At 36.5% G+C, this 25,320-nt stretch overlaps 2 protein-coding genes across 3 annotated transcripts in view; one reads left to right on the top strand and one right to left on the bottom strand.

Moving 5' to 3' along the window:
• SND1 (staphylococcal nuclease and tudor domain containing 1) overlaps positions 1-25,320 on the bottom strand; it is a 547,109-nt gene that overhangs the window by 316,954 nt on the left and 204,835 nt on the right. The gene's annotated exons all lie outside the window — the stretch shown is intronic.
• LOC100014619 (60S ribosomal protein L37a-like) lies at positions 3,395-3,763 on the top strand. Its single transcript, XM_016426143.2, has one exon. The coding sequence runs from the start codon at positions 3,412-3,414 to the stop codon at positions 3,688-3,690; it is 279 nt and encodes a 92-aa protein (XP_016281629.1). The 5' UTR covers positions 3,395-3,411; the 3' UTR covers positions 3,691-3,763.

Here is a 25,320-nt window from a genome sequence, read left to right as displayed (position 1 = left end):
CTACATCAACTTCCCCCTCTTTAGATTATAAAGCAACCAGTCTCACTAATTGCTCTCACACAGGGTAAAATAATTCCACAATACCCAAATGTGGTAGCTCAAACTCAGTGACCCTCTTCTTTGTTCCTTTGACAAATTGTCACAACTCTTTCTTCATTGATTAATTCTCATTATTTTCTCACATGGCTGACCTCTCATCATCTGATTTCCTAGAGCATTATCCATTTTTCCCTTGATGATCAAATTTGCTTCCAAGAGTTCAATTAACAGTATTGTTCAAGTGACTCTTAAATATTTATAAAGCCATAATCCCAACAGAATGCTACTTTTGCATTTCAAGTTGCTTGTTCTACCTAGATGTCCCAATAGCACCACAAACTCAACACGTCCAAAATATAACTCATCCATCATCTCTACTCCTAACTCCCTTACTTACAACCCCAATCTCTTGGAAACTTCTCTCTAGAAGAGGCCATTACCTTTTATCACTCAGGCACAAAACTTAGGAATCAACTTCCCTTTCCTAAAAGTTCTCTATATTCTGCTTTCATAAGAATAGAGACAACCACAACAGCCAGTCAATCTAGGACCCATCTATAAATCATCCACACAGAACATTAAAAACTCCAGGGTCTCTGCATCTAACCTACAGATATCGTTTCTGTGTTATGTACACCAAATGGAGTATAAGCTCCCTGAGAAGAGACTCAATATTTTTCTTTATAACCCCAGAACTTGGCACCATCCTCAGAGCATGGGTAAGTGCATAATAAAGGTTTATTCTCTCTCACCAGCATATTTAAGGCACTTATTATCTCTTGTCTGAACTATTACGATAATTTCTTAACTGATCTCCCTAGCTCCAATTCCTTATTACTCCAACCACTACACAAGCAATTTACTACAATAATCTCCCTAAGATATAGGTTTGGTATTAGGATCACAGATTTAGAATTAGAAGGACCCTTAGAAAGCCATCTAGTTCTACTCCAACTTATTTCTATAGGGGAGGAAACTGAAGTCAAGAGATATTAAATATCTAAGGTCAAACACTGAGACCATAAATCTTGTTTTATTTCCTACTATGCTACTTTATCTCCTTATAACACCTTATTCTGTGAAAACAAGTCTATTATTTGTCTATTACTGATCCTCACAGCCATTCCCATCAAAACTGTGAACTTTAGATTACTCCATCCTACTTAGTCTAAAAAATTAGGAATGACTACACCCATACTTAAGGATTAAGTATTTAGGAAGATGGCCTATAACAGACATGTGCTAGCAAATGACAAATCAGAAACAACTGACAGACCCCTGGGCTGTCCTAAGTCAAGCCTAAGATATCATTGGTACATGTGAGACACAGAAAAGTGACGTAAAACCATCTATATATTTGGCATCACTTCCCCTCTCTGGTCTCTTTTCCCAGAGAGGTGGCTCTGGCTGGCAGAGTGCTAAGCTTTCTGGCATCTTGGCGTGGTGGCAGCTATTGTATGGTTTGGCAGTGAGTTTTCCTTGATACTATACTGGGAGAAACTGAGTAGTTAGTTCAGGTTCAGGCATCATAGCTGACCTCTCTCGGAGTTTAGGATGATACTTTCTCCTTTACCTTCCAAACACTGTCCTCTTAGAGAAAGCCTCTAATTGTTCCCCTGGCACAGGCCAGGTGGGAGAAATCCTATACCTTTTCCCTATCCCTTCTCCTTAATTTCTTTCCTCTACATTAATTAAAATCACCATAAATTTCCAGGTGAGTTGGGTATTTTATTTGGGATATTCCCTGGCGCCCAAAATTAATTTGGATTAGGTCACAACCCTAAGATTATCCTTACAAAACAAATCAAAAAACAAACATTTTAGGGACTCCTGAATTGCATCTGGGATTACATAATAACTGACATTTAAGGGCCTAAAGAATCTGACTTCAACTTATCTTTCCAGTCTTAGTTTACATTTGTTCCTTTTAAGTACAACACAAATGAGAATAACAACTATTACCCACCTGCAAAAATTGATTTCCCACCTCCATTAATCTAGAAGGCAGCAATAGTTTTCAATTCAAAACCCTTATCTCCCTTAAAGGCTCAATTCAGATGCCAGAGATAGGAAAACACAAAACAAACAAAACAAAACAAATCAAATCTTGATAAAAGAAAGAAACAAATAATCAAGTGGCTTCATTTCTGAGATTTAAAATGTTCCTTAAAAAGTTAAGTACTTCAGTGAGACAAAGGAAAGCAAGGTTTCATGCCTAAACTTCAGCCAAGCTTGGAATAGAGCTCATTGCCATGCGCAGGGTGGCCATGTGCTCACTCACAATCCTTGTCTCTCCATAACACCTATGGGCTGGACTGCTACAGTAACCAAGAAATGTTTGAAATTGACCAAATAAAATTTAAAAATAAAAAGTTATGTACAAACATTTCTTTGAAAACATGTGAAAACAGTCATATAATCTTGGATTAAAGGAGGTAATATAAAATATATCTGCAACCCTTAAAAGTGTTATAATCATTACTATTATCATTATTTATATCCTCAAACTAATAATAACAATAACCATAGTGCTCTTTAATTTGGGTCTTTCAAATACACAGGCAGGTCTCATAACCAAGACAGATTGAAATCTTAGCAAAAATCTTGGAACATCAACCTGATATTTCACAGGAATTGGTATCCAGTTTTTAAAAAAATAAAATTACCATAAATACTATATTTTATAAAATATAAATAGGATCACCAAACAAGTAACGATTATTCATTAAACTATGTACCAGGTAGAGGACAATAGGGAAAAAAATCAAAGTCCTTACATCAAGCAGTCTATATTATACAGAATGTAACAGAAATCAAAGGTCAACATAGTAATTAGGAATTCAGGGTTAAAAGAAAATCTAAGAAGTAGACAAACAAACAAACAAACAAACAAACAAAAAAACACACCTACAGATAGTGTCATCACTTTACAGGGGATAGCTATGTAAATGGATCTATTATATATGTTTTTATCCATATCTTTCATTCTCAATATACCAAAATTTGCTCTAATGATCTCCCTCATGTTCCAAAGTCCTTTGACTCTACTCTTTTTACTCTTGACAATCCTACTTAAGTATCTAAAGATTCTCTGAACAGATTCATTGTATCCCTTAGAAACTGAAGTAATCCTGAGACATATGATCCAGTCAATCATCTGAGCCTAAATAATAAGAAAATTGAGGAAAGGTAGTAAAAATTATAAAAAAGGGGACATGGGGAAATTAAGATTTGGTCATAAACTCCTTAAGGCACCAACAGTTTTATTTATCTATCTAAATACAAAATGTTACACTGTAAATTTATCTATTCTTAAATGGTATTAAAAAGGTCAATAAAGCCTCTTCGAGTCCAGGACCTGCAGCTGGCAACATGGCAGAACGTACCAAGAAGGTCAGAATTGTTGGTAAATATGGAACACGTTATGGTGTATCCCTCAGAAAAATGGTGAAGAAAATTGAAATTAGCAAGCACGCAAAGTATACCTGCTCCTTCTGTGGCAAGACCAAAATGAAGAGATGTGCTGTGGGTATCTGGCATTATGGATCAGGTATGAAAACAGTAGCTTGTGGTGCATGGACCTATAATACCACCTCTGCAGTCACAGTCAAATCTGCCATCAGAAGACTGAAGGAATTGAAAGACCAGTAAAGCTTTTACTTAACAAATTTCTGTAGCCCAAAAGTCCATCAATAAATGGGTTATTTTATGTAATAAAGAAAAAGGTCAATAAATTTCCTTCTTGTATCCTGAAGGTAAAGTAGATGTATATGGTTTCTAGAAAAATATTCAATTTCCAAACTATTGTAATCAGTACTAGGTTTGACAGTTTATTCTGCTTTTATAACTATCTTTCCTACTTGTCCCTCCCCTATGGCTAATTCTATATCAAGCACATTTCAATTTCATCAATGGTGTATAAAACTATAATGTTTACAAAATCTTTATGAGCAGTCATGGAGGTTGTTCACACTATTTCATGAATTCCTGATGTGTAATTAATTAATTTAATCTTACACTGACAACAGATATTCATATATCACCTAATGAAGAGGTAGAGGCTTTCATCAGTTTTGAGGGAAGAGGAATTTTTTTTTAAAGTTGCTTAAGAAGCCCATGGAGATGTTAACAGGCTCCATCTGACATTAGGAATTTATTTTAAGTGGACATCCCTGCCAACCTGATAAACCCAAAGTTTGTGAAGAATATAACTGGCATCATATTAAGCATGAGGTCTAAAAATAGGCAAGAGGAAACATTTTAAATGAGTAATTTGGCAAAGTACCTCTAACAGTCAAGAGTCCTTTTTCTGTAATACATTTCCTGTATATGGAAGTTCTGGATTAATTATTGCAGAGGAATAGTGAGGAGGAATAAATGTTTAAAAATCAAGAAATGACAATGCTAGGAATAATGTAATCTGAAAAAAATTATCATCTGATTAAGTACTGTATAATCTATACATGTATTCTAATTATAGGCCATTATGAAAATTGTTAGGAAAATTCATTTTGGCCTGTCACTTTAATATGATCCTTTGAAGAAAGAAGGGTAGAGGTGATTATTTTTACAAGGTCAAAGATTTAATGCTAGTGGGGACCTTAGAGATTGGTAAACCCATTCATCTCATTTTGTATAAAAGAAAACCAAAAGCGAAGAGAGAAACCAACTTTTAAAACTGTAATTTAACATAGCAGCCTGTTAAATGAATAGGTAAGAAATGTACCAACTTGCAGAAGACTGATTCTGACTTCTGAGATATAAAAACTACAGACTAGAAAAATGAAGAGAAGGATCAAAGTAAAAATTGAAAGATAGAATTGATTGTGAAGCAAGACTTCATAGAAACATGAATTTCAACTGTAAAACTTAAGAAAGACAAGGATGAGACTCCTTTCTAAGAGCCATTTACCAAACTTAAAAAAAAAAAGGCAAAAACCTAAATAAATACTTATTGGTCTACCATTTCACTCCCACCAAACCCTCAAAATAAAAAAAACAAATTTTAAAAAGAGCTACTTATAACAGGGGATCTGAAAATTTAATTGCAAAATATTTAATAGACCCATATCAGAACAACTGATTCTAATTTCTAATCATTCCATGGAAGGAAAAACAACAGAAAACAATAGAAGGCCCTCACTTTTGTGTCACTGATGGTGTCCTAAAAGTGCTTAAAGGTACACAGCACTATTGTGTGAGGACAAATGGATAATTTTGATCTCCATAATGTGAAAGCCATCCTAATAGCTGAAACCATCTGAGAGTAATTACAAGTAGAAAAATTAGAAAAATTCCTAAGATAAATTTACAACTATAATTCAGGACCTTTGTAATGCCTTTAAAGTAATTTAATGAATACTACAGTGATTGTCCTAAGTGGCTCTATTCACATCATTAAAATGTTTATTAAATTATTGATGATTATCATGGTTGTAATAGATGGTCCTCACTAGGATATTTAAGGTAACAGAAAAAGACTGGAGTGATGACACCAGGAAATAGGTTAGAGGGAAACCTAGGATTCTCACTCCTTCCCTAGACCCCACTTCCTGTCCCTCTCTCTCTCAGTTGGTCCTAACAACTCTTCTCAATGAGGTGAGTTCTTAGAAATTTCAAAAGACTACTCTCACACTGTGGCTCATTCTGAAAGCGGTTTATTCTTATAGAAGGAACGTTAGGGATGGTGGGAAAAGGGAGAGAGTGTGCAGACAGTACAGATAAGTGGACAGAATTTGAAAAGATTAAGCTAAATGAGGAAGAATCACCCTCCAGATCCATGAACAGAATAATCAAATTTGGGGGTAGATACCTGGATATTGACCTATCTAAAGAAAATTTCACATAAGACAAGTTAGAAGTCTCTTTGTCAATAACTCTTACAAAGCGATTAGGGATCATTTTAGAACACATTGCCCAAGATGGCCAGAGATGGACCTTGAAGAACTGTGGAAAAGAGCTCTATATATTTGAAAGGGAAACAAAGAAAGGGAGGAAGAAAATGATGTCATGGAGGAAATAAAGAATCGAGATGTTTAAAAGATAAGATGGCTAAAACGGAAAGTGGGCATGATAATCAACCAATGACACTTGCCCCCCTCCAGGAATCTAATTATCTATCCAGTACCTGCCAATTCTCCAAGAAGAAGGTGTGATAGAGATATGAAGAGAAAAGTTTTTGCAGGAAATGTGTACCAAGATGCAGGACTGGAGATCTAGCGCTAGACTGAAAAAACCCCGGTTGGTGGCAGTTGAGCTGATGGGGGAGGGTTTTTTTTTTGTCTCTGTGTTTGAGACTGGAAGTCACTCTTTTTCCCTGGAGGCTTTTGTCTGGTCACACAGAGAAGAGAAATTGGCTTTTTGGGACTTAGTCTCTGGCTCTGAACAGTTGGAGTAGACCAGGGGACATTTTGGTCTCTGGGTCTCTGACTGGGAGACACACACTTGCTCTCTGGAGGTGGAAAGCTGGCTGAGTGACTTTTGTGAGGCTGACTTGACTTTTGAACTTTGTATCTGGCTCTGAGCAGTGGACGCTGATTGGGGGAGAAGCTTTTCAGTTGGTGGTCTATTTGAGAATTGAACTGGCCAAGAGGAAACTTAGAGACTTTGAACTTTCTGAGGTTAAGCAGAGGGTTCTGGCTGATGTGTGAAGAAGAAGAAGAAAGAAGATTTGAACTGCTTTTGTCTCCATCTCCCTGTCTAAGAGTCCCACTTGTGACTCCCCAAACCCTCAATTTTACTTCATTTAGATTAGGGATTTCCTCATCCCTCTTACCTCAGCTTCCCATCCTGTTATCCCAATAAACCCCTTGACCGAGAAAGCAACTAGAGTATCATAATAGTTCACTCAGAAGGGAGGGAAGAAGCAAAGGCTTCGAGGAAGATTGGGGAGGTGAAGGAGGCAAGGGAGGGAGTGAGGAAGGAAGAGAGTTAGGAAGTAGATTGATCTCTCAGCAATCAGTAGGGAACCAATAGGCAGACCCCAGAGGAAACCCCAGAGCAGTCCTCAGTGTAACAGCATCTCCCTGTGTGTGGCATACCCCAGCAGTATCCCTATTCTGTCTCCATTACATATAAGCAGGTTCAGGTCCCTGTAGCAGCCTCTGTAGTCACAGCGAGCCAGAGAAGAGAACAACAGTCATTGTGAAGAAACAGGTTCCCCTCATTTTATCCTCTCTAGTTCAACAAGTACCAGTTTTCCTCAGCTTATTCTTTATTACAAAGGGCCACAAAATGATAGAGTGTAGAACTTTACTTAAGATTATCAGAAGGAATATGCAGTTTAATAAAAACTACAGAAGTGATAATTATATAAATAACTATAATAATGATAATGGAAACCAAAACTTTAGGAATGATAACTATAGAAATAGATATTGGGAAAATAACTCAAACCAAATGACTCCACAACAATATAACTTAAGTGGTGCTAGTCCAAAAAATACTCGAGGTGCTAATGCCCTTCAGGGGGGTACCCAAGGAACTTCCCAAATAAAATGAAGGGGGGAGGGCAGGGGCACAGGAATCAGAGGATACAACCTTTGATTTTCCAGTCCCTGATGTCCTACTACTCATTGTCCCTATCCACTGCCCCCACCTATACTAATAAACCCCATGTTACCGTAAAGGTGGGTTAACACCTATTATTGTCTTTTAGACAATAATTGATCAGAACCTAAGTCTCTACATCGTCTTCATAGACCTGACAAAAGAGTTCGACACAATGAACAGGGACGCATTGTGGGTGATCCTCAGCAAGCTCGGTTGCCCAGCAAAATTCGTCAAACTGATCCAGCTCTTTCATGTCAACATGACAGGGGAAGTCCTATCTGGTGGAGAGACTTCCAATCGCTTCAACATCTCCAATGGCGTGAAACAAGGCTGCGTCCTCCCTCCGGTACTACTCAACCTATTTTTTACCCAAGTATTATGACATGCTGTGATGGATCTAGACCTGGGCTTCTACATCATATACCGGCTGGATGGCTCACTATTCGACCTTCACTGCCTGACTGCAAAAACAAAGACAACAGAGAGACTCATGCTGGAAGCTCTTTTCGCAGATGACTGTGCTCTCATGGCCCACCAAGAAAATCATCCCCAAACCATTGTGGACAGGTTCTCTACCGCAACAAAACTGTTTGGCCTGACTATCAGCATCAGCAAAACAGAGGTGCTGTTCCAACCTGCACCAGGGAGGCCAACGTGCATTACAGCCAACCGTGAATTACAATCGACAACACGCAGCTTTCTAACATCAACACTTTCAAGTACCTGGGCAGCACCATCGCCAACGACGGGTCCCTAGACAACGAGATTAATGCCAGGATCCAAAAGGCCAGCCAGGCACTCGGGAGGCTGCTCTGCAAAGTCCTCCAACACAGAGATGTAAGCACTGCGACGAAGCTCAAAGTGTACAACGCAGTGGTCCTCAGCTTGCTCCTGTATGGCTGCGAGACATGGACACTGTACCAGAAGCACATGAAGCAGTTGGAGCCATTCCACCAACGCTCCCTTCAGTCAATCATGAGGATCCGATGGCAGGACAGAATAACCAATCAGGAAGTCCTCGACAGAGCCAACTCCACCAGCATCAAAGTCCTGGTCCTCAAAACCCAGCTATGATGGTCTGGACACGTCATCCACATGGACCCACAGCGAATACCAAGACAGGTATTCTATGGTGAACTGTCAGCTGGACTCAGGAAACAAGGCCGACCAAGGAAAAGATTCAAGGATCAGCTAAAGTCAAACTTGAAGTGGGCTGTCATTACTCCAAAGCAACTAGAACTCGCTGCCTCTGACAGAAGCAGCTGACGAACCCACATTAACAATGCCGCCACCACCTTTGAAGATGAACGACGTTGACGTCTTGCCGCTGCACGTGAACGCCGACACCAGGCCACAACCGCTGGCGTCCCAGGCCCCACGTGCCACAAACTCTGCACCTCAGTCTTTGGACTCCAAAGCCACATGAGGGTACACCGTAAATGAAACTGCACAAAGACAATAGTCATTCTCGGTCAACATCACAGAGAGACTACCACTGTCTTTTAGACACTGGAGCCTCCAGGTCCACCATATTAAAGAGTATACCTGATTTACATTGTTATTCTGCTGGCTCAGAGAATGTAATGGGAGTGTCAGGAATACCCAAAAGGGTTAAAAAACTTTCCCCTAGAATGGAGTCTGTAGGACCCCTAGAGGCACAGCATTCCTTCCTTTTGATACCGGACTCCCCTTTAAATTTGCTAAGGAGGGACCTTCTATGCAAACTCTGAGCCACAATAACTTACTCCCCAGATGGTTCCTTATCATTGGAAGTACCGGAGGAATCTTTAAATTTAATCCCTGTAATTCTCACAAGAGAGTCAGGAAGGGAAAGAACATCCCACCTTTGTAATACCTGAAGATATGTCTCTTTGGGCCACATCTTATTCTGATGTAGGCTTACTTAGGTCAGCTGTTCCTGTGCAGATAAAAACTAAATCTAAACCAACTCATTCCATTCCTCAGTATCCCCTCTCAAAAGAGGCAATAGAGGATATTACCCCAGTAATAAACTCATTAATTGCACAGGAAATAATAATCCTTTGAAAATCTGAATACAGCATACCCATCCTGCCCGTTAAAAAAACAAAAAGGGGGCCAGATGGCAAGCACCTCTATAGATTCGTACAGGATTTGAGGGCTATGAAAAATCACATTATAAAGAGACACTCCATAGTTTCCAACTCCAATATTATTATTTCCTCTATTGCTAGCACAGTTACATACTTTAGAGTAGTGGACTTGTGCTCAGCCTTCTTTTCCATTCCCATACATGAGAACTCCAGGCATATCTTTGCTTTCACCTGGCAGGGCCTCAAGTTTTCCTGGAGTCTTTTGCCATAGGGTTTTGTAGATAGCCCGAGCTTATTTGCACAATTTTTGAGCGAAGAAACAGATAATATAAAATTTAAAAACAACAAATTAATCAAATACATAGATGATATACTCTTGGCTTCAACAGATGCAGAAGCATGTCAGGAAGATAGTAAACACCTTCTTTTAGAATTGCACAAAAAACGGCATAAGATCTCAAAGGATTTGATTCAGTGGTGTCTCCCCAAAGTAGAATATTTGGGGTTCATTCTGACAGCTTGTGCCCATTCTATTTCTCTCAAGCGAATTGAAAATATTCAAAAATTGAGTGCTCCTACCACTAAGGAACAGCTAAGAGCAATTCTGGGAGCAACAGGGTTTTGCACACAATGGATCCCTTGCTATGGGGAAATCACCAAGTCCCTTATAGCACTAACAAGAGATTCATTCCCTGAACCACTTAAACTAGAGCCACAGTTATAATACAATTTTATATGTGATTTCTGTGCAAATTCATGCAGATAAGAAAATTCTCTTTGTTTGAATTTTTCCATGGAAACTCACAAGTATATCAGTATGAATTTAGTATGTGTAACTATCAAATGTTACACACACACACATACACACACATACACACACACACACACACACACACACAATCACCCACTCCATTAGACTCCTTTCCACGTTGTGCTTATGTGTCGTTGTATATATGTGTATGTACCTGCATGTGAATTTAACATGTATGACACATTCTTACGTGATACCTCATTACGATCAGTTCAAAATTTCAAAGTCTTTCCATGTCTTTGGTGTTGATTGTAGAAACATACCTGTCATGGGTTTTTAATCTGTGCAGCATTCATGTGTTTTATGTAATCTCACCTTAATTGAAGTCTCATGTTTTTTAACATATAGGAGTATGCATGTGTGTAAACTCTTCATATGGGTGTATGTAAGATTGATTTTTGTTCGCTTGTGCATGAGAGTAGGTTTGAATTCTTCATGCATGCCTGTCAGTGTCCGTGAGTTGATTCTTCATGTGTGGAACTATGCATTTCCATAATCTTCATGTGTGGGCGTATGTAGTATGTTGTACTATATAAGGATTTCAGGATGTATGTTATGATTTTGAAATGATACTGTCTTATATTATTTGATGTTTGATTTCACAAGGGGTTTCATTTTGTGTAGATTGCTTCTTTAAGATGTTCATATCAGAGGATTCTCTTCATTTCTGAATATGATTTGAAGATAGAATTTTCTTTTAACCTATGGGTTTCTGTGTTCTCATTGGTGTATATAAAATGATATGTGATAAAATGTATTTTGCAGAGATGTGTCTTCTTATTTAAGTAACTTTGTTTCATTTTCATTGTTGTAGGCAGAGACAATTTTTCATTGGTACTGTAATATTTGTACATGTATGGGGCTATTTCATCATTGCTTTTGCAGTGCTTATTTCTGTTGTAATTTTTTTCTCATTTCTTTTCCTTAGTGTTATTATATGCAGTACTTTCATATTTGTTCTTGTCTTCTCATGTATAGCTTTCTATTTATAGGGCAATTGTTAAATATTCCTAGGGCAATTGTTGTTGCTATTTTATTCTTCTTCATTGCTAGTAATATTATGGGCATAATGTAGTTTTACATGTGAGGCATGAAACCATAGATCTTTTCCATTTACCTTTATCGAAGTAGGAGTTACCATAACAACATCCACAACATTTTTCACATGATGTAGAAGACAAAAGAAAGCCTCAAAGTCAGGAAGACCTGTGTTTTAGTATTGCTCTAATACATACTGACTAGAGGCTTCTGAGCAAGTCACCTGGGCACGTCTCAGCATTCTAGAATGTCTCTAAGACCATAACTATTGAGAAGGGAATGATTTCCATAGACAGAGGTAGTTTACTCACCAGAGAGCCACATCAATGAAATCACAAGACTAGTTTCAATCCCCATTAAATTACTTAAATGATTTCCATATTGGGGGCAGCTGGCTAGCTCAGTGGATTGAGAGCCAGGCCTAGAGATGGGAGGTCCTGGGTTCAAATGTGGCCTCAAACTTCCCAGCTGTGTGACCCTGGGCAAGTCACTTAAACCCCATTGCCTAGCCCTTGAAGCCTTAGAACCAATACACAGGATTGATTCCAAGATGGAAGGTAAGGGTTTTTATTAAATAAACAAATAGACAAACAAATAAATAGCTTCTATAAATACAAATAACATGTGAATCTTAAAAATTCTCAGACTCTACCTTAGAATATTTGGTTAGGACCATTCCCCATTTTAAAACAATGAAGGGACTTTGGTCAGGAATGTGGGAACTCTAACATTACTCCACCCATACTTAGGCATACTTTAGGAGAAGATAAAGTTTTAAACTACTGATTGAACAATGAAAAGTCCCCAACCCATACTTAAAGTGAAGTAAGAACCCTTAAGCTAGGTCTATTTTTAGATCTAATACAAAGGGGTGCTAAGTACCTATGAAGATCAAATTAATCAGGCAACTTACAAAGGACAAGATTAGTCTACTCAGGTGTGAATTACTCAAAAGTTTTAGTCTACTCAGGTGTGAATTAAGAATGGTCAGTCCTTTGGAAAACTTCTATTGTGGTTGGTAGATGTAGAAATTTAGGGGAGCTGACACAGGATAAAATTTTCTTTAAAAGGAAGGGGTTTAGGCCTCTGAGAAATTCAGCTTTGGAGCTGAATTCGAGATCAGGAGTCAGAGGAGGCTGCTGGGGCTCTGAACTGGAGGCTGTCTCTGAACAATAGAATTTTGCCTGGAACAAAATCTTGATGTGAGTGATTAAAGACTGACTTCGTTTTCACTCTTACAAAGAAAAGGCCTAGGTCATTGACCTAGGCCCTACCCTTCCTATTATTTCCACTTATTCTGTCTCTTCTCTTTTCCATAATTCCTTAATTTATATTAATTAAAATCTCCATAAAACCCAGCTGACTTGGGTATTTCATAATTTTGGAATTGTTCCCATGGTGACCACTTTATTTTTGATATAAAATCAAGACACTAAAAATTATCTTTACAGTTTTGGCAATTCACAGTCGTGAAACCACATTTTCGCAGTCACAGTTTATGGCAATCATTGTTTTATCTGTAACAAACACTATTTCAAATATCTCCCTTTTGGGGATGGATGTCATACTTTATAATAGTAGCGCCACCATGTAGTCTCATTTACCCATTGAGGATATCTGTCTGAATCTTTTTTCAGTTCAAAGCCAATTGTCACTCCTTGTCATGTATGAATTGCCATGGTCAGCTATAATCAAGGGGAATAAAATCACTCTAGAAAGAATACTCCTTGGAAGAGTTACAAGGATATGATTAAATATATAGACATTGATATCTTTGTATGGCAAACACATAATGGTTCTGAGTATTCCTGAAAACTTTTTTTCTAAGAAAATTTTATTCAATTCCAACAATTTACATGGCAAGATAAAGGTAATAGGCAAAGGCATAAAACAAATGCAAACAAAAATTAGTTTTATAGATGAGTTGATTTTCCCAGTTTCTAAAAAAAAAAATTCTAGAAAACTGCTATACCTGAAAGTGAAAGGGTTAAAAATGTTCTCTCTGTCTCTCTCTCTCTCCCCTACCTCCTCCCAGTGGTTTCCCAGTTCCTATGAATAAATTAGTCTCCTTAGCATGACATTTAATGTCACTTATAATTAAACCTTTCTTACATTATCTCATTCCTATTAAAACATCAAATAGTATTCCAACCAACCGATACTAGAATTCCCAGATCTTGCTTCTCTTGGCCACTTCTCCCACTGTGTAATCCTTTATTCCCTGAATATACTTCTTTCACATGGCAGCCTGCTGAACTTCTTCTGTCCCTACTTTAAGACCCAACTCAGATGCCAATTTGTCCATGAACTTATCCCTGATTCTTTGGCTAAACCTCTTTTCTTATTTTGCCCCTTTTTTTGTGTACCCCCAATATCTTGTATCATACTTATTTGTGCATGGCACATTTCACCCCATTAGACTATATAGTCCTCTAAGGTAAGGATTGTATAATATTTTTCCCTTTGTTTCCACCACCAAGAAAAAAAAATTTATATAACATATGCTAGAACATATAATCCTCAATTTGCACTAATTGGAGGGGGGGCTTAATAGGGAAAGGTGAGAGATAGAAGGCAAGGCAGAGGCAGAAGAAGAGAACATTCAAAATGTGCAAAAAAAAAAGATGAACAACATGGAAAGAAAAATGTGAGAAAATGACAATAAAACTCAGCACCCAAAGCAAAAACTAGTCTAAGCTCAAATTTTAAATTTGCCCAGGATGGTCTTCAGCTACAAAGACCAGGAAGAATGAATTCCACTTGTTCACAGTTCTCAAATATCTATATCCATGTTGTTAGTGGAATTTAGGGTAAATATCAATTCAGACAACTCCACCTACACATTCCAAAGTATCAGACAACATCTTAGCAACAGGAGATAAGTTGAAGATATTCTTGCACAAAATGCCAACACTCTACTGTATCGTGGACACAGTAGAGGGCACTATCACCACACTCAAGAAAATATACATGATTTCTCAAAGGCAATAATAAACTATTATATTTTATACTTAATTGTTAAGGGAAAAGGGGAATCTCCGGGACAAAGGGAAAAAATTCATGCTACTTTATCTCATAATTATAGTTCCGCTGTTTAGCTAATACATGCCTGCCCCATAAAGAAAAGGGTTGACCATGAAGGCCAGGGAAGGCTCGAATCTTTGCCTTAACCCTCCTATACTATGTACAAGGAAGAATAATCCATGGCAAAAAAGCTACTTATATGCAATACCCAATGGACTGAAGATCTATATTTTCTTTCACCTCTACAGCATGCAAAGCAGTAGGTTCTTGTTAAAAGCTCTACACTTAATCTACTTGCTTATTCTCACTGCACAATTTCCCTGGATAAATATTTCTGTTACTCTTTGGTTAAAATCACCTCAATTTTTCTTTTATCCTTCATCTCCTGAAATTTAACACAGACATTCACATGTGTCCAATATTTTCTTTATCTCAAGAATCCTTACAGGTCCCTGAAAAATCCAAATTTCTAAGATGATGTAAGTGGGATTCAGGATACATGTATATAAAATCTACAACAATATATAATCTCACTGGATTCTTTTATTGTTGGATATGTCTTTGAAAGTTGATTTTCTCATCTCAATTCTGAAGCTTAAATATCAGGGCCACGAATTAGTGGGGTCCTTTACTTTGAAGGTGTTTATACAGGGTTGAGTAAACAAGGCTGGATGCATTTGATTCAGATAAACAGTACTACTCTGGTGCCATTGCATGTATACACCACTATCTGCCACTGTCCTGCCAATCTTACTCCAAGGAGATAACAATGCTGCCACTACTAACTGCCTGCCATATGTTAGGATCTCTTTTCTCTACTTGTCACATAATCATCAAGGAAAAGCAGTTTGGCAAGCTTATCACTGATAGCCTGACACTTCTGGTTGTTCTGGCTGCTATACCTGTCCGCCAACATCATCTACAGGAAGGAAACACCAACAATGTTTTGCTTCCAATTGTGCTGTCACTGAGACACCTCATTCTTGGTCATTATGACTTTCTCTATATTCATGACTTTCTCAGCTCAAGAGGGATGCAACCTATACATCTTTGCTCTTTCCCACCAAATATTAGGAAAGGTAACTTGTTCACCCAGTTTAACAATTTAGCTATATTTCAACAGTTTCCCTCTTCTATGATAAGAACATTAGTTCTTATCACATTATTATCATATCATATTATCATATTATTAGTTCATCAATTCCAACTTAAATCCAAGGATTCTTATTTTTCCTATAATCAGCATCAGAATCTATTGAAAGACAACATATGCATTTTTTTTTTCCCTAAAGCCATTACTTTCCATCTTGGAATCAATACTGTGTATTTGTTCCAAGGCAGAAGAGTAGTAAGGACTAGGCAATCAGGGTTAAGTGACTTGCCAAGAGTCACACCTCTAGGAAATGTCCGACGACAAATTTGAACCTAGGACCTCCCATCTTTAGGCCTGGCTCTCAATCCACTGAGCCATCTAATGTTCCCAAATGTATGCATTTTGAAGAAAATGACCCCCTGCAAAACTGTGGCCTTCCTGTTTCAACTAGTTTCATATTCTAAAACCTTCAAGTTTTATGTACTAAACATCAAAAAAGGAGATAGTGTAGCACAAAGGAGTAATTTAGCTCCTTTAATGTAATCTGATGGTAGAGAGAAGATGAATTGTATATAGAATAATCTTCTAGATATTTTAATATTTTTTTAAATTAACCTCACTCAAGAAGGTAAATGGACATTGTCATGTTGGAATTTTTTGGTTCTATTTTGTTTTACACAAAGCTATAGACAACTTCAAGATTTGCTTTCTCAAAAATTTCAACATAAAACTGTTGACCTTTCCACTCCCATCCCCCTTTAAAAAGCCAATCAATACCATTAAAATGAAAAGGTGATGGCTAATACATGGTATAAGTATGAAAAAGTCCTAAATGAAGATGTCACCACTCCTTGCCCTCTTCAACCCTAAATAAGTAAAGTTTTTACATAGTTACAAGATCTGGTATTAAAATTACATAGTTGTGGATCTGATATTAAAATTACAAAGTAGACTAGTATTACTTTGAGCACGCTACCCAGAATGATACAAATACCTGTGCTTCTTGGTCATAATCATAGTTGATAGCCATAATTAAAATGTAGCAAGACTAGTGGCTTTTTTGAGTTCTCATTACTCAATGTACCCCCAACCTAGATTATGAATGTTCCTTTAGATGAGAGGAAAAGGGTCACCATACCTATTCTATCATCATTAATTCTTGTTTAGAATAATCAATTATCCTTTTACTGAAACATCCATTAACCAAAAACGTAAATGTTCTCTTAGCACGAAAGCCAAAACTAGCAACGATCTTAATGGAGGTTAAATATCCATTAACCAAAAGTATCAATGTTCTCTTGGGACTAAAGCTACAATTAACAATGATCTTAATGGACACCAGAATGCTGGAACATGGCAGCTGTCAACACAAACCTCAATCTGTTTTATACCTGCCACAAATTCAGCACTACAGATTCAGGAGATAGGGTTGTAAATGTCTAAAACCATAGCTAATGATATATAGTTATTTAGTAAGTCAGGAATTTAGCATCCTTAGATTTCAGAGCCTACTGTTTTAATTCTATTAAATAATATTTCCCTGAATTAAAGCTATATTAAGCAAGAATAAAATCCAAAAATTATTATGAAGTAAAAGCAAGCATTGGAATTTTTTTGAAATGACACAATGGAAGACCACTTATCAAAAGAATCACAGCTCAAGCTGCAAGCTGTCAATTAAATTTACTTGAAGTCAAAAATGAGAAGAAAAAAACAATTCTAAAAAAAAGATAACTTTCAATTACATCTGTTAAGGAAGGATACATGTGAGTAAAACCAAAAGATATACTGGGAAAACACCACCTTAATAGCAGTACTCTAGTACAACAAGAAATTCCCTGTAACAATGCTGAATAGCTCTCTCCTAGGATAAACTAGGCATAGCAAAAAATATCTATAAAACTGAAAGCATCCTAAATATAGAAAATATATAATATGAAACAAGTTGAACCCAGGGACCACTCAATTTTTTGTAATCAGAATTTTCTAGTATATACTTTCCAGGATGCCAGGAAGAAAAATTTTAGGGGAAAATAATAATTACTTTTTTCTCTTCTGCTGTATCCAATTCCAAAGAAGAAATAAACAAACTGCGAGCCCCTTTAAAGAAATCTTAGAATAGATGGAACATAATTCCTTGGCAGCTCTTTCCTTACTTTTTTTTCTCAATATAGTAAGTCTATGAGAAATGGGATTATATTAGCATTAAATGAAAACAGGACATCCTTCTCCTGGCACTGCTAGAGTCAGTTTTTGTCACCAAGCTTCAGCTTCAGCTTCCTACTCATTGGGAAAGTTCCTTCATCCCCAAAGGCCATAATCACTCAACTCTTTACTCTGGCGGTCCCCTTTCACCAGTAGGCCAGTTACTATTAGAAGGAACACGTCACAGGGACAGAAAATATAGAATAAAAAAAATTTTTTTAAGGTAAATTTTCTCCAAATAATCCCAACAGAAAATTCTGAAGTTTGCTGGAGGGGGATTGGGGGGGGGGGGGGGGTTGGTGGTTGGTTTTTCCTGCCTGAGATATAAAATATTGATTTGAACTTAGTTAAAAAAAGAATGCCTTGGGTCTGTGGTGGTCCTCCTGAGATAAAATAAGGTCACATGAGAGTTAATTACTTTCACCTCCATTTATCATTCAGATAATCTATTTGCCCATTTGTTTCCACATGTCCATACAGACACTCACTCAAAATGACTCCAATTGAAATTTGCCCTTCAAGGGCTCTTGTATCTTAGCTACTTGGACTGTGAGAAAAATCTTCTTTCTCTCTCTTCTATTTCCTCTCTCCTTTCTCCCTCTTCGTTAACTATGAAAAAGAAAATGGTAAATTCTCTTATAAGACTAAATGATAAAAAGGACTAGATGATCATTAAATTCAACTGAATTCAATCAACCAAAAGCATTTATTAACTGTAAGACACTACACTAGGCACTAATGAAGCAAAAACAAAAATGAGAACAAGCCTTCCATATGGACTTTACATCATTTTGTGGTAAACATGATATACATGGGTATGTAAATTCAAAGTGATAAAAATTGAGGAAATCCATGAGAGGCCTCCTGTGGGGAGGAAGGACTTATTTCTTTTCCAAAGTGAATGATAGTACTAGTGAGAAAATTTGAAGAATTTTGTTCTCTATGTAATACCCAAAAAAAGATCTATCTGAAAGGCGGGCATTTATTGAGGTGGAGGGTACATCAAAAAGTATTTGTCATTTCCTCTGGGAGAGAACTACCACAGATCACAGAGAGCAGCCTAAGGCTCTGATAAGTTATTTGCCCATGTTCATTTAACTATTAAGCTAAGAGGCATGATTTAAACCTAAGTCTTCCTGACTCCAAGCAAAGTAATACATTTTTTTACATGGCATTACTACTTTTTTCATAGAGCCAGATGAAATGTCTATCCATTTCATTCTTAGGAGATGTCAATCTAAGCAGGAATAGGGATGTTAACAATCACATGAGTTAAATTCTTTAATGTAAAATTATACTTATGGCTTTAAAAAGATAACAATAACTCATTTATATAGTTTATGATAAATAGGATGCTCTCAACCATTCTATGATTACAGGTACTGCAAGTATAAGCAGGAGACATTGAAGGATGCATTCCAGACAACCAGAATAAAGCAAATATTGCAAAAAGAGCCACAAGAATTTTTTTTGGTTTCTCAGTGCATATAAAAGTTATGTTTACACTATACTGTAGTCTATTCAGTGCAATGGTATTATGTCTAAAAAAAAAGTTAACACTAACACCTTGGGTAAAAATATTAACCACCATTTGAGCCTTCAGCATGTCATAATGTTTTTGCTCTTAGAGGATCTTGCTTTGATTTTAATGGCTGCTGATTGATTAGGGAGATAGTTGCTGAAGGCTCAGGTGGCTATAGCAAGTTTGTCCCATCTACTGGATCTTCCTTTCATTTGAACCCTTAGAGGTCACCGTAGGGTTATGAATTGGCCTAATTTCAATATTATGTCTCAGGGAATAGAGAGGCATGGGGATAGGAACATAGACAATAAATGGTCAATTAGTGGAATGGTTGGAATACCCACCCAACATTTATTAAGCTTGCTGTCTTTATTAAGCTCACTGAGGTTAGTGGCACCTACAAACCAATTATAATAGTAACATCAAAGATCACTGTAACAGATAGAAAAATAATGAAAAAGTTTGCAATATTTCGAAAATTACCAAATTGACACATAGACATGATGAGAGCACATACTATCAGAAAAATGGTACTGAAAGACTTGCTCAATGCAGGGTTGCCACAAACCTTCAATTTATTGTTAAAACATTCAATATTTGTGAAGCCCAATAAATGAGGTTTTCTTATATTATTACTTCTGCACTTCAGTTTCATGGACATAGAAATTCCCTTCACCGATACAAATTACAACCCTCCTAAGGCCTAACTGGATCAATTTGGAGAGTTCCTATAGACATAAGACAGATACAAAGATTGTTCAGATAGATTGAATAGATGGATGGATGGATGGATGGATGGATGGATAGACAGACAAACAGAGAGACAGAGATAGATAGATAGATAGATAGATAGATAGATAGATAGATAGATAGATAGATAGATAGTCACACAGATAGATAGGATATGTAGTATATGTTGATTGATTGACAGGGTGGAAAACCTAGTAATAAGCCCCTCTGAATGTAACTAAGCTGGTTTCTCAAACAACATTTTGTTTACCAATAGTTTCATTCTCAAAGAACTTCTAGCTGGGTAGGATTTTGCAAAAATTGTACTCACTCAGCTAACATGATAGCCTTCAAGAAGTTTTCTTCTCCAGGCCAGGATATGGATCAAGAACAAGGCTTATATAATTATTATATCAATTTTTAAAAAGACAACAGATGACTAAACTAAGGACAAAAAGATATCAGGTAACTGGGTTAGATTCCCCTAGTTCATGGTAAAAGTAAAGCTTTGAACTAGATCTCCTGAACTGAAGTACAGTACCTTCCAGAAAAATAAATAATCTAAGGGAAAAAAACGAAGTACTTAAAAATACACTGAGGCAAAAGAGACCTTGAGACAGACAAATCCCTAAAATAGCTCTTTGCATCTTAACAATCCGTTACTACTTAGAAATGTGGGGGAAAAAAAACAGTGAGAATCATGAGTCTTGGAAGGAAATGGAAGAAAAGGTCACAGGGGAAAGACTGGAAATACTTCAATATAGGTCTAATGCGTATGTCAAACTTCAAAAAACTGAACACAGAAAGTAAGGAAGTGGCTCCCTTCATCTCCAGACCCTTTAATGTTTTACCACTATATTTCTGTCTGCCACAGATTCTTGGCACATATAATGAGTTACAAAGCAGGGATATTTTACAATTTCTGCTCTGGAAACAGTCATGATGGCATATACTTATTATGGAAGGTTGATCAGAGAAATTTGGAGAAAAATAGATACATCTTAAAATACAATTTAAATCTGCATTAAACTGGAGATTCAGGCCAAAAGTCTGAAATAATTTTGTTTGTTTTTACTACAAAAATAAAAGCTTATGCTCATAAAAGGCTTAATTATTTAAATGCAGCCTTAATGACAAATGTCTAAGGTAGGAGATCCTAGACTAGATTACTGAATGAATTAATCACACCAAGCATCTACAGAGAACAGGGCAAATACAGGAATATTTTAATAAAAATACTGCCCCCCACCACCAAAATTTTAATCTAGCACTTTAGAAAATAATTCTTTAAATGCAATACTTTGTAGGAGGACCAATAAGAAATGTTTTTAAATGAGAAAAGAATGCAATGCAAGTAGGTATGATTTTAAAGGTTCCATAAAAAAGCACCCAAATCTATGACCATGTCATGTAACCAAAATAGAAAGATGATTGTATACAAGTTCTAATAACATTACTTGCTGCTGGAAAACAAAACAAGAAACAAATAAGTTTTTTCTTATATGTATAAAAATTTGAAAAAATAATAAAAAATGGAAACTAGGTTAACACAAAGCTTATTAATAACAAGAATTTGTATAATTAAAATAAAAAACAAATGAACTAAAAGTAGCTATAAGAAACATAAAGAGAAATAGAAGTTGTAACTCTCTCAAATACATCCTTAAGAAGAAAAACCTAACTCGCCAAAGTTTTTGAAAGCTTAGAACTTATTCAATTTAATCAATTCATTTTTAGTGGCATAAATAAGTCTTAAATGACTTGCTCACATTCATAAATCTAGATAGAACAAAAGCTAGGATTAAAATATAGAATTTAGAGATTGGAAAAAAGAAAGAAGTCAGAGAGTCAAAGAAATGGAAGCTCTTCACATTAACTAAATAGAATGTAGAAGACTGTAGAAGCATTGTAAGGAGAGTTCTTTGAAATCAGGTCTGAAAATTTATCAAGAAACAGACAGAGAGAAATGTATCTGATGAAGGGTAATGGTTGTGGGTACAGTTAAATCAACTTAGTTTTAGCTATATGTATGGGTAATTGCTGGCATGTACCTTAAAAGGAGTTATAAGGACTTCAATATAATTTAATATAATTTCACAGTCTTTATTAGTCAATACCAAACTACAACTTTTTTTAGAAGTCTTTACTTTTTGTTTTAGTATTTAATGGTTTCACTATTTGTTGTAGTCACCTTCTTGAACCTCAGAGGTATCTTGATTTTCCTTATTTCATTACTTGAGTCTTCCTTGAATGCTATGTTTACATTCCTTATATTTCCATTGTCAGTGACTTTACAAACAAATAATATGTACATATATGGTTCATTTTGCAGGAATATTCAAATGCCTCGATTTTATGAAATCTCCATCTTTTTTCACTAATGGTTAGTCTCAGGTAAGGAAGATATGTCACCTTGCATTGCTTCTTGAATTCCTTGGCTATATGTATTTATTCCATTTCTATTTGTCATTTCCTATGCATAAGTCTATTATTCTTATTTCCTTTCCTTCACACTTGAAGGTCTTTCTCTAGGTCACTTCCAGAATTTGTTGCTGATTAGAATTGTTAAATTTAACTTCTATGCCATAGATTTTGGAGCACAGGAGTTCCCCCCCACTTTTTTTAAAAATAATATTTTATTTGATCATTTCCAAGCATTATTCATTAAAGACAAAGCTCATTTTCTTTTCCTCCCCCTCCACCCCCCATAGCTGACACATGATTCCCCTGGGTATCACATGTGTTCTTGATTCGAACTCATTGTCATTTTGTTAGTATTTGCATTAGAGTGTTCATTTAGAGTCTCTCCTCTGTCATGTCCCCTCAACCACTGTAGTTGGGCAGTTGCTTTTCCTCCTTGTTTCTACTCCCACAGTTTGTCCTCTGCTTATGAATAGTGTTTTTTCTCCTAGATCCCTGCAGATTGTTCAGGGACATTACACTGCTACTAATGGAGAAGTCCATTACATGATTTTCAGAAAGGCAAGAGAGCTGGGTCTTCAACCAAGAATCAGCTATCCAGCAAAACTGACCATATACTTCCAAGGGAAAGTATGGGCATTCAACAAAATAGAAGATTTCCAAGTTTTTGCAAAGAAAAGACCAGAGCTCTGTGGAAAGTTTGATATTGAAAAACAAAGAGCATGGAATACCTGAAAAGGTAAATATGAAGGAAAGGGAAAAGGAGAAAAATGTTATCTTTTTCTTTTACCCAAACTCTCTTCTATAAGGACTACATTTATATCAATCTATGTATACTAACATGTGGGGAAAATGTAATGTGTAAATAGGGGGAAAAGAAAGACCAAATAGAATAATCTTTCTCACACAAAGATTCACACGGGAAGGGGAGGGGAAGAAAACTATAAGAAGGAGAGGAAGAGAGTTTTTACTTAAACCTTACTCTCAGGGAAATCAACTCTGAGAGGGAAGAACATCCAGATCCATTGGGATCTTGAATTCTATCTTACCCAACAAGGGAAGGGAGAAGGGAAAACCAAGGGGGGAGGGGGGAGGGAACACAAAAAAGGGAGGGAGGAAGAGGGGGGGAGGGGGAGGGAACAAAAAGAGAGGGACTAGAAAGGTAAACATATCAAGGGAGGGGACAAGGGGGACTGATTTAAAGTAAATCACTGGACTAAAAGGTAGAGCTGAAGAAGAAAGGTTAGAATTAGGGAAGGATATTAAAATGCCAGGGAGTCCACAAATGACAATCATAACTTTGAACGTGAATGGGATGAACTCACTCATAAAACGTAGACGAATAGTAGAATGGATTGAATCCAAAACCCTACCATATGTTGTCTTCAAGAAACACACATGAGGCGGGTAGACACCCACAAGGTCAGAATTAAAGGATGGAGTAAGACCTTCTGGGCCTCAACTGACAGAAAGAAGGCAGGAGTTGCAATCATGATATCTGATAAAGCCAAAGCAAAAATAGACCTGATCAAAAGGGATAGGGAAGGTAATTATATTTTGTTAAAAGGGACTTTAGAAAATGAGGAAATATCACTAATCAACATGTATGCACCAAATAATATAGCACCTAAATTTTTAATGGAGAAACTAGGAGAATTGAAGGAAGAAATAGACAGTAAAACCATATTAGTGGGAGACTTAAACCAACCATTATCAAATTTAGATAAATCAAATCAAAAAATAAATAAGAGGTAAAAGAAGTGAATGAAATCTTAGAAAAATTAGAATTAATAGACATATGGGGAAAAATAAATAGGGATAAAAAGGAATACACCTTCTTCTCAGCACCACATGGCACATTCCCCCCCACTTTTTTTATCTGGAGGTGATCTGTGTATTCTTCCAATTGGTGCTTTGTTTAATGTGCTCAGAAGTTCTGTGCAGTTTTCTTGTAATCTTTTTTGCCTTATGATATTCAGAGGGTTTTTTTTTTTTTGGAGGGGGGTGGTATTCATAATATACTTTTGAGAGACTTATCCTTAAGTGGTCTCTAAACATTCTGTCTTCAGGATCAATATTTTACTTATACAGAAATCATGTGTTTGTTTTTAAATTGCTGTTGTTTTTACTTCCCTTTTTTTCTACATCATCTTTGATTTCTTTGTATTTGCATTCCCAATCAGTTGTTCCCTCCTCTGGTTCTTTCTTAGGAATTGCCACCATAGACTTTTTTTTTAAACATAAAAACTTCTATTCCTTCAATTATTTCTGTTTTGTAGGCTATACAATCTGTTTTTTACATGTATTATTTCTCTCTTGAACCAATGGTGTTTAGACAGTTTAAGAGAAAAAAAAAGGTCTGTTCTATAAATGTGAGAGCATGAATCTCTTTCCTAGTGAGTTTAATGTTATGAAGAGGTAGAGAAAAGGCTTTTATTAAAACCTTGAGACATGTGAATGTAAAGAAAGTTTCAAGGACACCAAAGAGATATGGAATTCATAACATGATAGTACAAACTAGGAAAATGGGAAATCATATGAACATTTAAGGTTGAATTCTCAACAAATACAAAACAAAACAAATATTGGAGAAATTTGGAGAGTCGTGATTTATTTTTTTAAAGGCCAATAACTGAGAGTCAGGAGGCTCTAATTTAAGCCATAGAAAACAAAGGAAGCAGAGGATCAGAATATGCTAGTGACATGGGCACTGTACCCCCAGAAACCCAGGCCAACTATTATCAGGGAAACTCCATTGCCCTAGCATCCTTGTGACTCTTAACCTAGAAACACCCAATGACCCCACCCAGGGTCC

The sequence above is a fragment of the Monodelphis domestica genome, chromosome 5 (assembly GCF_027887165.1).
Source record: "Monodelphis domestica isolate mMonDom1 chromosome 5, mMonDom1.pri, whole genome shotgun sequence".
NCBI lineage: Eukaryota > Metazoa > Chordata > Mammalia > Didelphimorphia > Didelphidae > Monodelphis > Monodelphis domestica.
Note: the sequence above shows the minus strand (reverse complement) of the source record. Positions and strands in the feature narration are given on the sequence as shown.

Coding starts and splice junctions, on each gene's coding strand:
- LOC100014619 (XM_016426143.2), top strand. CDS start 3,412: ATGGCAGAACGTACCAAGAAGGTCAGAATTGTTGGTAAATATGGAACA.